This window comes from Lagopus leucura, unplaced genomic scaffold, assembly GCF_019238085.1.
Source record: "Lagopus leucura isolate 7727_CA_CO unplaced genomic scaffold, USGS_WTPT01 Super-Scaffold_100004, whole genome shotgun sequence".
NCBI classification, from domain to species: Eukaryota; Metazoa; Chordata; class Aves; order Galliformes; family Phasianidae; genus Lagopus; species Lagopus leucura.
The window spans coordinates 61,222,416-61,236,275 of record NW_024962264.1 but is presented as its reverse complement, the minus strand read 5'-3'; the positions used below and the strand labels follow the sequence as shown (position 1 = coordinate 61,236,275).

General features: G+C 41.4%; 1 protein-coding gene and 1 long non-coding RNA gene across 2 annotated transcripts in view; both read left to right on the top strand.

Moving 5' to 3' along the window:
- The first annotated feature begins 5,100 nt into the window (after positions 1-5,100).
- Positions 5,101-13,860, top strand: part of HGFAC (HGF activator) — a 41,271-nt gene continuing 32,511 nt past the window's right edge. The window contains exons 1-3 of the mRNA XM_042872017.1: positions 5,101-5,301; positions 6,436-6,490; positions 8,363-8,459. Coding sequence (XP_042727951.1) covers positions 5,236-5,301; positions 6,436-6,490; positions 8,363-8,459 — 218 coding nt within the window. The 5' untranslated portion in view covers positions 5,101-5,235. The remainder of the gene's footprint in view (positions 5,302-6,435; positions 6,491-8,362; positions 8,460-13,860) is intronic.
- Positions 8,920-13,858, top strand: LOC122180394. Its single transcript, XR_006179042.1, has 3 exons — positions 8,920-9,042; positions 12,845-12,958; positions 13,093-13,858. It is a non-coding gene; the product is annotated as an uncharacterized LOC122180394 (long non-coding RNA).

Sequence of the window (13,860 nt, the reverse complement as noted above, 5' to 3'; positions counted from 1 at the left end):
AGAGGAGAGGAGAGGAGAGGAGAGGAGAGGAGAGGAGAGGAGAGGAGGACTGTGAGCTCTGGGTGAGGGAAGCCAGGAGAGGTGCTGGAGGAGTGTGGGAAGCGAGAGGGCTGAGAGGAGTAAACATTTGGATGAAGGCATGTCTTTAAATCACAGCAGTAGCTGCTACAGCACAACAGTTCCAAATCCATGTTTACTGCAGCCCAGCTGCCCAGAAACCAGACCTCTGCAGATGTCCTTTTACTAGTCTAGCTGCTCTGGCAGAGTGGTGGATGGTTTGTGCTTCACTGTGGCTAAGGTTTTACATGGCCACAAATATTACCAGCAAAGTCTGGTGCAGCTGAGGATGAAACAGGGCTACAGTTCTTGTGGAAGCCAAAACCATGTAGATTTTTGCCCTCAGATTTCTGAAGTTCTCGGGGAAAGGGTCCATATAAATAACTCATCAGTCTGGGGCACTGTTCATCTTGATTTGAACCCAGGCTTTTATTTTTCCTTGCACAAACAAGCAAACAAGCAAAACAGTTTCAGCTTTCTTCCATTCCACATCTTCAGCAAAGGAGCACAGTGGCTTTTCTCCAGGCACTGCTCCAGAGAAGAGAGGAAGATATGGAGGCTCACATCTTACCCAGTGGTGAAGACCCTGGTTTGGGATGTAAGAAATCAGGCTGAGGTCACTCCATGTCTCAAGGCAGCTATTAAGCCACATTCTCGCACCAGGGTTCCTGTCTTGCCTTAAGTTTAAAAAGAAAAAAATCAACAGCCTTGGATCCCAGGAGTATTAGTCTCTGTTTTGGTGATTAGGATATTCACCAAGAGGGAAGCCAAATTTTGGTAAATACTCTCAAGAACAGATGATGGGAATGATCTCAAGCCACAGAGATGAAGGCAATCCTTTCCCACAGCAAGGTTTGCAGCAAGGTGATGGCATTTGTCCATGGGCCAATGTCCATATCTGGCACTTAGTTCGCCAGTTAGTTAGCCAGGGCAGTAGGCTGGGGCTTTTTAGTGTTAACACCAATTAATCAGAAATCAGATTATTTCAGGAGGCAACACTGCCGTTAGTTGGCTGCCATGTATTGCCTTCAAAAGGGAAGAGGAAACTGCCTTTGTGAGAAGAAAACATGATCTGAAAAAGCATAAAGGTTTGCAAAAGTACATGGGGGGATCATTTGTTAGAAGAGATTATATTTTTTCTTGTTTTGTGGTAACAGTGCGGTAGATTTCTCAGAAATGTTAACACTGATCAAGAAATGAAACTTGGAAAACACTGCCAAACGTTCAGTCATGGGACATTCCTCCCCCAGCCTGCTCAAAAGGTGATACGCAGGTAGGAATGCATATGGATGTGTCTAAACTTGTTTTCTCCATTTATGTCTAGTATGTGCCTTGATAAGGAAAGCTGCAATTTTATTGTTTAGTGTTGGAGGTTGATGATTTATTTTTTGTTATTTTTTGTTTATATCGAATGATTAAGGATTGCTGTTAATATCACTTCATTGTTAATCAATAGTTCAGAGTCTGGGCTCAGTTTGGGCTTTTAATAATTGTGAAATTTGGAAAGATAAAACCATTGCAATGTGAGAAGTGAGGAAAAGGCAAACATATGAGGCAGCACAATCAGTATGTGATATACCCCCTGCAGCAAATATTTCTGTTTCTTTCTGTTCATTTATTGTGTGTTTATTTGCTTTTTCATTTTCCCATGATGATGTTATTATAAAAGGAAAATAACTGCTGAAACAGAGGGCTTTTTGCTGTTAATACACTAGGATTACAGCCTGCAAACATAATAAAGACTTCCTAGTGCTACTTTGAAACCTTCAACTGACTTCAGTGGTAGCTGAAGCTGGCTCTGAATGCATTTAGATTATGTGTACTTCACAGGAATTGAGACTGCCCAGGGAGGTGGTGGAGTCACCAACCCTGGGGGTGTTCAAGGAAAGGCTGGATGTTGTGTTGAGGGACATGGTTTAGTGGGAGCTATTGGGAATAGGTGAACAGTTGGACTGGATGATCTTTTAGGTCTTTTCCAACCTTGGTGATTCTATGATTCTGTGATTCTTTAAAAGGAAAATGGGATTTTCTTGTAAAACAAGAGCCAGGCTCTAGCTGCAGTTTTGCTGGTGGGATAGGCTGCAATACAGGGTTTGGACTTTAGAGCTGGCCAATGGCACCCCAACACCAGGTCTTTCCACAATTTCCTTTTTTCAGATTTCTTACATATTTATATATGTATGTATGTATATATATGTGTGTATATATATGTGAGTGTATATATATATATGCCTTCAGTGTTTTATGGAGCCTCACTCAAAACAAGCACTTGAAGAAGTCTGAAATTTAAGGTTAGGGACTCCATCCTGAGTGTGATAAGGATTGTTCCCACATCTTCATCTCTTCACTCGTTGATCTTGTGGTATTTGTTCTATCCACATACGACTGTTTTCTCCCTTTACAGACAGTTTCCAGCACTATGCTGGAAATAATGAGTCACAGATGAAGTGACTTGAGAAGGCAAAGGAGAGCAGCTGCATGGGCTCATCTGCCTGACCCATGGGTCGTCATGCGGTGCTCTGCCTCCATCTTTGGTTAGTTGAGTCCCAAGGTCACACACACTGATTCCTGTAAATGTCTGAGCACCCACAGTTGCAGCACTGATGTTAGTGAGTGACTAAAATAAGCTGTGCTTACTGGAGAGCCCTAAGCTCTTTTCCCAAGTCTGTTTCCAAACTGTCCATCACACATGTTTCTTGTGCTGTGACCAAGAGCTTCACAGGGTACAAGTCAAATATCAGCAGCCTCCCTCATTCCTTATGCCCATGAAGTCCCAAGTGCCCAATGCCCTCTGCGGTTTCTGAGAATTCAGTACCAAAACCAAACCTCCAATTTTCTGAGTAGATTCTCAGATTCCAGGAAAAGCCTCACAGAGGCAGGCAGACTTTCTTCTGGTTATGAAAAAAAGCCAAAGATGACTAATCATTTAACATGATTTTAAAAAATTCTCAAATCTTACCTTTTCCCTCTCACTGTAAGACCTGCTCAGACACCTCTCTGCTGAACCAATGCAGGTAGTTCATGTAGTAGCTAGCTTTAGTTTTGGGTGATTCATATCTGTCTGAACCCTGGAGTCACTGTTGGGTTGCTATACATATCTTACTCAGGGGTGATTCCCATTACATAGGGATGCTTCTCTGGCAACTCCTGTTACAATCGCTTCCTTTAATGTCTTCTCCTTTTGCTTTGTGCCAGCTATGCCCTAGCAATTGAAGTAGCTCCTGATATTGCTTCCTCCTTTTCCTTAAGTTACAGAATTAGTTTCAGCCAAAACGTTAGAATTGAGACTTTCCAGAAAGACACTCCATGACTATTGCTTGTAGTTTGATGCCTACACAGGGCAGCCAGGAGCAGACATATATTCAGGGAACACATCCTTTCTTTTCCACTTTCTTCAGTTTAGGGACATGTAAAGGCTTTCCTACAAGCTGCCTTGGTAATCAGTGAAATGCTGTGCTTCTGGTCCCAGAAGTGGATGGTGAGGAGGATTTTATTCTAGAAATATATGGAAGGAAGCATCTGAACAGCATTTAAAGAAGTATTTTCATCCTCCCTAGCTGTCCAATTCCTGCTCCTCTGCAGAGCTTTTGGCAACACTGGATGGAACAGGAGCCAATGGCTTTTCTAAAAAATTTCTTTCTTTGCACAATTTCAGGAGCCTAGATTCTAAGCTGTGTCTACAAGGCATTGTATAGGAGTTGCTAGATTAAAGCGTGATGACCTACATCAATCATGAGGGCAGGAAGTAGAAACTTATGTTTTAGCTTTGCCAGGTGTCCCCAGGGAGCCCAGTCTGTCTGCACCTCTTATTTCCTATTTGTAAACTGATGAACAATACGACACATCTATGCCATTAATCTATGCCAAAGCTTTATTTGTTTCAAATCGTCAGCCAACAAACAATGCATAAAGGCAAATTTTTTCCGCTTGTTTGTTCTTTGCTTGAGCGTGGGGAGACAATTCCAAATCCACCTGGTTTTTGCTCTTTGAAGTCTTACTGTCAGTAGGAAAGTTTTGTCCATAAATCTGCATCTCATAATTGTGCTAACAGGAGCTATTACTTTGATGACAGACATAGCAGTGTAATAGCACATCCAGTGGAAATTCCCTCTAGCACTATAAACCATCTTGGCAAAATGGTGATGGGAAGCTCCACTCAGGCCCAGGGCCTTACCACCAATCTTGCTAGGTTAAAACATAAACTCCCACTCCCCTCATAGCTGTGAAACTTCAAAGTGTAGAACAAAACTTAAGCATGGACTATGGGATTCTGTCTGCTGCTGCTGCTCTGTGCATTTTGGGTGTGAAGAGGTGTGGTCCCTGACTGACAGTGATGGCTGGCTTGAGCCTCAAGCACAAGCACAGTTCTACCAGCCAAACCTGTGGATTTTGGTTGTGGGGCAAGGTGGGGCTGAAACAGACTCTGCTGGTGAAATTTCAGTTTTAGCAATTCTTTCTGCATCCCCATTAGTTCTCCTGTGCAGTTATCATGGTCAAGTCACTTACATTTACTTACAGACTAAGATGGACTTGTTCAGGCAGCTGCAGAAGGGACGTCTTCGGTACAGCAAGTGTTTTGTCATTGGTGTGTGTTCCCTCTTTTTAATTCTTGCAATCTGTTGCTAAAAGACTGTTGTTGTAAGTCATGGTTGGACAGGTAACCATCCGTTAATGAGTAATTCCTATGCCTGATATTGGCATTGATCTGTTCCATGTTTTGCAACACAATACTGTTTTCTGAGAGGGCTTGTTGGGAGCTCCCTGTTATTATTATTCCATCCTCGTGAGGGGAAAGAGACGGAAAGTGTCTGGGTGCTAGACAGCTCCTGATTACAAGCACCATTGGATCAGCTGCTCTGGAGGAGCCCTTCCCACCTGCTGAGTTCCACAGAAGAAGAAAGGACACTGACAACCAGCAGCCAGGGTCAGACACATGATAAACTCTGAACTCCATGCAGTTTAGGCAGTGTATCTTGCTACATGGCATTCCCATCTACCCGCAAAGGCATTAATGATTAACAACGATAAGAGCTCTGCTTACTTAGAGAACTAGAATACCCTACAGTCAAACAAATTGCAGTCCTTTGAGAAAACTCGTTGCTTATTCACCCTCCTGCTTCAGCCCAGCCCTGGAAGTTTCCTTCCGCCAGGCAAAATCTCAGTGAGAGGGGAGTGAAGATGAAAGCTTGTGCTCCTTTCACTCTCGTCTTGGCTCTGGCTCTGAGCGGTGACTGTATGAAGAAGGTAAGTCTGATTGCTCCGCCTCAGAGTGGCAGATCAGCGACGTGCTGCCTGGCAGGGCAGTGCTGCCCGGGGCTGGATGAGTGATGCCACCAACCAGGTGGAAAGAAGGAGTGCTTCAAACGCAGAGGGGTTTGCTAAATCAAGGCCCACAGCAGTGCTGACTAAGCAGTGTTTATAGGATAGCTCATCCCTTCTGCATAGCTGATAGCCCAGGCCCACACTTGTGTATCTTTATAGTTATTTTTACTTCATCAGCTACATTAAAACTAGCCCAGATGTACTCAAATGATGCTGTAATCCCAACTATTCGAGCAAACTGCAGAAGTATCTTCTTAAACATTCTATGTTGGGGCAGAAGGGGATATTCACAATGTCTATGACAGAGCTCAGCCTTGGCATTGCAGACTGCCTAATGCAAACAGAAGTAGTGCGGAGTTTGAGTGCAAAAATTGTTTCTTCCTCAGAAATGATCAAGCTCTCTCAGTATATCTTAGCAACAGCTTTGCCTTATCCCTTGCTTATTGCATTCTGTATCCACATCCATGTTCATGATGCTGCTTCCTTGACTGTTTTGTGATATTTTTATTTTGCTATAGATCAGCTGTCAGCACCTTTGGTGGCAGCAGCACTTTATGTGTATTCCCCATTTTTTATTATTTCCTGTGGTTTTAGATTAGCTCTAACGAGCAATGATGCTTTCTGCTTGCTGATTGGTAAACCCAAATAAAGTTGAGGTTGCTTTCTTAGCTAATGCTCTGAGGGATACAGCTAAATGGCAGAAAAAGTCAAATCCTAGGATATTATTTGTAACAGTGAGCTGGCCCCAGAATGCATACATTCATTTCACAGAGGAAGATAGGAGGTGTGTCTCTTGGCAGTAGCAAGATATAATGGAGCAGAGCCTCAGCCTTTATAGTATTGTGCTAGATTCTCCTGGTTTAAAAGAGAGCTTCTGCTATCCAGTGTTTATTTACTCCCATTTATCAGATTGTGCCCCAGCTGAAATCAGATGCAAATAATGAGATCTGTGTGGAAGAACTGAGAGAAATACAGTTTGAGGGCACATTTTTCTCTACAGGATTTCCCAGATTGAATTTCTTTCTTCATTCCACATTCTTTCTTTTCTCTTCGTAGCACCACAAATCTGGGCCAAGAAGAGACCCAAAACATGGCTTCACTCACCTACAAGGTACAGAGTCAAATCCAATAGTTCTCATGACAGTAAGAATGATCTGCCTATCTGCATCCACACTGTGCAAGCCAGCAGTAAGCCTGTCTTTGTTTCAACATGCATAAGGATTATGGAATGGTTATGACTATTAATTTCTGTGCAGATGTGAACTTGGGATTAGCTCAGACATCCCAGGTAATTTTCCTTCAGGTGGGGATTAATGTGAAAATGCTGATGAGATTTTCATTTTTCTGAGCTTGTGTGGCTTATCCTGTCTCCTGAAATGGTGGGGCTGTGATGTGCAACTCCCTTTATTTTCATCAGAACTGTGTCTGCCCTATGCTTTAAAGTACATAAGCAGCTCTTTGAATGTATGGGTTCAATTCCTGCAACTGCCCTTGATCTCTGTTGAGGAGGATTTGAGTCCCATACAATTTGCTGTGTAGCATTTGTTTTGAAACCTGAAGTTTCAGACATCCTGGCTGTGTGCAGACATTGCAGACTTCCAGTTTTAAAGCCTTTATTGCCCTGTACTTTTGCTGTTGTGGTTTGTATGAATTGGGCTGTTACTTGTGCCTTTGTAGCTTAGAACAGTCTTTAATGACCGTTGGGTTTAAATGTCTTCTCAGTGAAATTATTTTCACAATGTTCTAGCTACTTATAAAGGGAGCCATCAAACAGTGAAGGTAAATAGCTGAACATTCACCCAGTTAGCTCAGACAATGAATACTAGGCTTCAAGAAGAGATAGCAAAGTGACTGGGGTAATTGTTTTGCACTGGCAGACACAGGGACAGCCAAGGCCAATAAAGTGACCATAATTGTAGCTGGCTAGGAAAGTTTGGACCACAGGGATGGGTTGTTTTTCATGGTGCTAATAACTGGCCTCAGCAGTGATTTGAGGTGATGTGTCAGGGCTTGCCAGGGTTAACAGATATCACAGCAGGAGCCCCAGCTGTGACTGCAGGGGTAGGCTCAGGATGAGGAGGGTGATGTCATCACCAAAATGTTGGAAATAGGCAGTATTTGCCCATGGCTCTATGCCCTGTTCCTCACCTATCTTAGCAGCTGGTTTCCCATTTATCCTCCTGGTTCTCAGAACAGATTTATTTTAGTTAATGGTTAAATAAGCTCCGACAGTTTTTCGTTGTCTTTTCTGTCTCCAGTCTCTTTCATTCTCAACATTCATCTTGAAGGATTTTTTTCTGCTAGACTGCCACTACCCTTTCTTATACTACAGTTATCACTGACTTGGCAAATAGAACACTTGCCCTTCTCAGCTACCTGTCCCATCAATTTCTATCCACTTATCCCAAGGGAAAGGTGGTAAGATCAAAATTCTCTGTCATCTCCCAACCTTTAAAATCCTCTTTCCCCTGGCAGTTTCTATTTCAACTTGTACTGCCTTGTGCCTTAATTGTTTTAAACAGATGTTACAAAGTGATAGGTAGCCTGGAAGGATACTACACCAGAAATCAATTTAATCTGCTGTTACAATACTACACAATTAGAAATGATAATTGCAATTAATGAGTGTAATTGCCATTTGCTGTACCAAAAATTGCAATGTATTTTATACTTGAAAGGCTCTATTTACCACAGAGCCCATCACTCTCTGTTGATTTAGTAATTATATGAGATTTTAGACTTTTTCTTAAATAATACAGTTGTAAAGATACAGAAAAACCAAAGTATAGCTGAAAAATTTGAAGTTAGCCATCTGTAGCCGGGGAGTTGGAACTTGATGATTCTTGAAGATGCTTCCAACCTAAGCCATTTCATGATTCTGTGATGACTTACAAGTTAATATAATAGCAACGTAATACGTATATGCACACACCTCTGGGCTGGTGTTCAGCTGCACGGTGAAGTTTTTATTCTTGTATTGCAGTGTTTACAGAGGATGGAAATTTATGCACGTTTCCTTTCCGGTATGGTGGAAGGTTTTATCACTCGTGTTTATCAAATCTATTTTCCCGAAAGAAATGGTAAGTTAACATTTCTCATAAACACAGACAGTGTTTAAAGGAAAATATGCTTTTAGTGTTTTTGTCTTTAGTGTCTGTAGTTTTTTTGTAATAACTAGCATGGGTTCATCATTTTGCATCTACTGAGCGCAATTACGTTACCCTGCTGATGCTCATAGCCTTTGGATCAAAGAGCACACAGATGGGAACGAACCCAGTCACGCAGGACTTGAGGCCACAGAACGCTTAGCACCTACAGAAATGTTTTTTTCTTGGCCTTCAGATTGGTAACAGCTGGTACAGAATGAGCCAGAACAAGGAGTTAGCCACTGCTGAAGGCAAAAGGGAAGATAAGGACCACCTGTAAGCAATGACCGTCTTAAAGAACCTATTGATTTGCATTGACTGTATTTATACTGCTGCAGGGACAAGCTGATCTTTGAGGAAAGCTGGCTTTTCCCCCCAATGTCTCCTCATTTTATCCTGATTTTCATCAGATTCTTTTCATGTGGTGTAGTGCTCCTGCTCATGCGTAGAAATTCATTCCATTAGCATGTTTGAGACCAGGTTCCTTATTTTGGATGAAGGCTATTCTTTCAAACATGTAAGTTGTTATCAATACTTGTTATTCTTTTAGGGTTAAGGGTAGTTATGTGGGAACTCTAGCAAGTAGCAAATATGCAAGAGTAATTTTGCAGATGTATCTTTGTAACATGCATGTTAACAGAAGCTAAAAGTAATAAAGCAGGTAATAAGTAGCTATCAGGAATGAGAAAAATATGTGTGTAGAGATGAGATCTGTTAAAGAAATGTACATACATGTTTTTAGGATGGAGATAATATCTTATGGAGTGTGTTTTGCTGGCCCAAACAGAACTCACAGTTTTTATGTAGTATTTTCTGACTTTTTTTGTGATCTGTATCCTTTTTCTGATGATATATCTCTTTTAAGTGTATGTGCTGGTGTAATGTGAACAGTAAAACTCTACATGAAAACACTGAAGACCTGGAGTGGGCCCTGAGAAAGGCAATAAAGCTGGAAGGGTCAGGAATGAGTCTTACAGGGAGCAGATGTGGAAACTAGGATTGTTCAATCTAGAGAAGAGGAGACTCAGGGGAGACATTATTGCTCTCTACATCTTCCCTGATTTGAGGTTGTGGTGTGGTGGGCGTCAGCCTCTTCTCCCAGGTAATTGCAATAGAATGAGAGATACAGGCCTAAAGTTATGCTGGGAAGGTTCAAGTTAGATACTAGGAAAAATTCCTTCTTAGAAAGAGAGGTGATGAATTGTAACAGGTTGCTCAGGGAGGTGGTGGAGTCACAGTCCTTGGAGGTGTTTGAGAAACATGGAGATGTGGAACTGAGGACAAGGTTAGTAGGCAGTAGTTGGGACTGGGTCGACAGTTAGACTAGATGATCTTAGTGGTCCTTTCCAATCTTAATGCTCCTATGATTCTTTGTTGCAAATAGGCACAGAGCTTTGGGTTAGGAGACTACTACATCAGTACAATCCAGAAAATAAAATCTTCAGGAGAAGGAGAATTTGGGAACATCTTCGCTTGAGAAAGAGAGCAAAAATCATTTTCTCGTGTGGTACCTGTTTTTGATGGACTGTAGCCACAAAGAATTTGACTTCTGGGACTGCTTGTTCTCAAGCAGTTCTTAAGATGAGTCTTGCTAAAAACAAATACACGAAGCATCAGTAATTAACAAGTTAGACCACAGAAATGGAAAGGCAGGGTATGTATGAGATCCAAGATTAGAGCATGCTTTGCAGGTGACCTTGAGGAACATGCAGTTGTAGTTTCTATTTTTTTTAAAAAGCCATTTACTAGCATGAAGATAAGGAGAATGGCTGGAGCTGTTTGGTTTTGACAAATCATTTCTCTCTGGCTGACCTTCTGGCCAATATTTACTCTTCTTTCATGAGCTAAAAGCAATCCAGCGTGTGACTCTAGGCATGGAGATGCTGGGAACAGAGACCTGAAGGGCAACTGGGAAATGTACTCTGGGCATGTTTGTGTGACCTGGAACCAGCCCATATGTGGCTGCCACTGACAGCTGACAGGGACACACAGCAGACAAGAAGAAGGCTCATCCCCCTCCTTCTCCTGCCTCTTCTCTTCTCCTTCTCCTGCCTAGGAGAAAATAGCACACTGTTTTGCTAGTTTTTGAATGCTTTTCTTAACCTGAGGAGGTTTTGTGCCTTATCAGACCTAAGAGAGTGCTGGATTATGTACGTAAGGAGTCCTTCTTAATCCTTAAGGTATGACTCAAAGCAGGACTTTTTTTGGCTTCCACTGGCTTTAGTTTTCTTATGTGCATTCTTATACTACCTATACTATGTAAGTATCATGTGTTAACTCATCATATTTGGCTTAATAAAAAGACTGTCCTACTTCAGAAAGCACTGGAAGGTAGTGTGTATCTTAACACAAAGGAGAGCATTTCATTTATGAAATGCAGTGTTGATTCCAAGGGCTAAATATGTTAAGAAGATCAGGCATTACTTTGATGTGTTGAAATATTTATTGTTACAAGCCAAGTCGGAGTTCTAACTGCAGAAATCTCTCCTTGCTTTCTCTGAGAGCAACAAACAACGTGGTATCTTTATAAATATTTATTGAAAATGCAGGAAAGATGACAAAACAATTTCAGTATTCTAGCAACAAATTTCCTTTAACAGAATTCTGTATTGCATTTTCCTTTATTTATAATCTGTTCTCACTAATGAAGCCCATTTAGCAGTCTCTTACTAGGTACTAAGAGGTTGTGTAAATATACAGTTTCTGTTAGGAAAAATTTAGCTTGAATTCTTGCTGAATTTCATTCTCACTTCCAGAAAAGACAAAACAGCACAGGGACAGAGAAACTGAGGATGTGATGAACACTGAAGAATAGTGAAGCAGCTTTGAGGATGTGTTGAGCTTCTTCTGTGGAATAAGAGGAACACAGCAGAAAACATGAAAGGTTGATACAAATGTGCAGGCAGCCTGGCAGCGCAGGGTGAGATTAATATATTCATAGTCCCTCTGTGAGAGGATGAGAGGAATGAGAGGACCAGTGGCTTGTGGGAAGCCAGCAGGAGAAGCAGTCAGGACCTCTGGTAGTGTGCAAAATAAATAAATAAATAAATAAATAAATAAATAAAATCTGCCTGACAGAGTCTAGAGAGCATCATTTTTCATATATTTTTTTATCCTGCTGAGTTTGCTTAAATTCATTTTGACAAATACTCAGTTCTGCTTTTAAGTGTATGTGGAACCTTCCCTTTTGCCTCTCCCATGCTGCCCAGTGTTACACCTCTCTGCTAAATCAATAATTATGTCAGTCAGAAAGCACTGCTGCTGCTTCTCCATTGTTACTGAAATGTTAAGTCTGAGCCTGTTGTGCCAACAGTAACACAGCTGACACGCTACTGAGAGTCACTGTAATCTTTGTGTGCTGCAGACCTTTAAAAGAACGTGATCTGCTTCCCACTAAAGAGTACAAGGAAATTTCCCTTAACTCCCCCAGATCATCATGGACTTTAAAGTCTGTGAGAAAACTGCATCTTTAAGGATGTCACTTTAGTCTGCACTGCACTATTCAGTACTGTTTTTTTTATGAATCTCTTATGATTAAGGTCACCTAACCTATTATGCACAGCCTATTCAGATGTTGCATAGAAAATAAAGCATTTAAAATACCTCATAGAATCTAATGAAGGATTAGTGTAAGGCAGTTAAAATGGTAGATGTGCTCTACAATAAAATTTTGTTCTAGCTTGGGAAGTTCTGTGGTAGAAAGATAACGTAACTGTTCAATACATGATGAAATTGCACATAATAAGTTATCTAATGTTAAATAAAGCTAACTCCTGTTGCTTGCTATGCCCTGTAGCCACATATTTCCCTGTGTAGTGACAGCAAATATAGCTGATACTTATTTTAGTATCATGGAATCAGATGATCATTTAGTCTTGAAAAGACCTTTAAGATCACAAGTCCAACTGCCAACCTGACCTACTGAGTTCTGTCACTAAACCACATCCCAAAACTGTGTCCCTTGGTGCCAAGTATGGTTAGAAATAAAGTTTTGATGCATAGGATGCTGGGGCACGATGTGGACTTGTGGAGTTAAGGTTTTGTTCAGCCACTGCCTGTCTGACCTTCAGAAGCCTCTATCTACCTCTGTAAGAAAGGAATATAAGCTTAATGCTCCTTGGAATGTCATGAATCTTGGGGAGAACAGAGGGATAAGGACAAGGAAAGTGCGCAGATGACACAGTTGTCAAAGTCCATCTGGATGGTGCTTTGGTAACATTCAAAAAGTGCCTGTGGCGTGCAGGTTTCAAAAGAGATGCAGGGTTTTATCTGTGCCTCTGGAAACCATCCTCATGTCAATTATTTCCTCAACTTGTCAGGCAAGCTGGAAAGTAGAAATACTTTAAAGGAAGTGAGCATAAAATACGGTTTCCATGGAAAGCAAGGAGAAGGTCCTTCTTTGGATAGTCTTCTGCCTCTGCAGATCATTGAAGGTAACAGCAGGCATGAGAAAGGGGTTGGGTCCTGCTTGGCTTGTTTTGTTTGTCTCCTGTAATGAATATGGGAGGCATGATTTATTTGCTTTTGTTTAGTTTTTTCATTTCTGTCTTTTGTTTTCTTATCTTAGAAACAGAAAGCAGACTTCCCCTTCCCACCATCCCCCCTGGAGGATTATTTGGAGATCTCAGATCCTGCTTCCACATCTCAGTCTGCATTTGATTTAAGATAAATGAAGCAGAGTGTCTTTAACAAAAACAAAACAAAAAACCCACAAAAGCACATACATTTTTTCCTCTGGTGCTGAGAGTTTGAATGAAATAGATGCTAATAAGGAAAACAAGAATGAATTTCCTTATAACAAAGAGTCAAAAACATATAGAATGGATATTATGAAAAAATTCTTCTCTGAAAGAATGATCCAGCACTGGAACGGTCTGCCTAGGGAGTGGTTGACTCACTGTAGGTGTTTGAGAAATGCTTAGATGTGGTACTAAGAGACATGGTTTAGTGGGGAAATATTGGTAGTAGGTAGATGGTTGGACTGGATGGTCTTGGAGGTCTTTTCCAGCCTTAGTAGTTCTATGGTAGTTTCAGTGCAGCCATGTACTTGGCCTTCCTGGACTGAGGACAAAAAGAAGGTGCCTAGCTCTACTGAAGCAATATTCTCAAGGACACAAGGGTCCTCTAAGGGTAGCTGTAATCCTGTAAATCTTCATAAGCATTTTCTCTGCAGGATTTTTATCTTAAGTAAAAATTTCCAATATGCTGCACACATCAGGGGGGTACATGAACTTCCCATGGCTGCCTTCATGCTCTGTGATTGTGATGGAGACTCTTGATTCACCTGATGCAATATCTGAGCTCTTTGAAGCTGTGCTAAACCACACTTTTAATT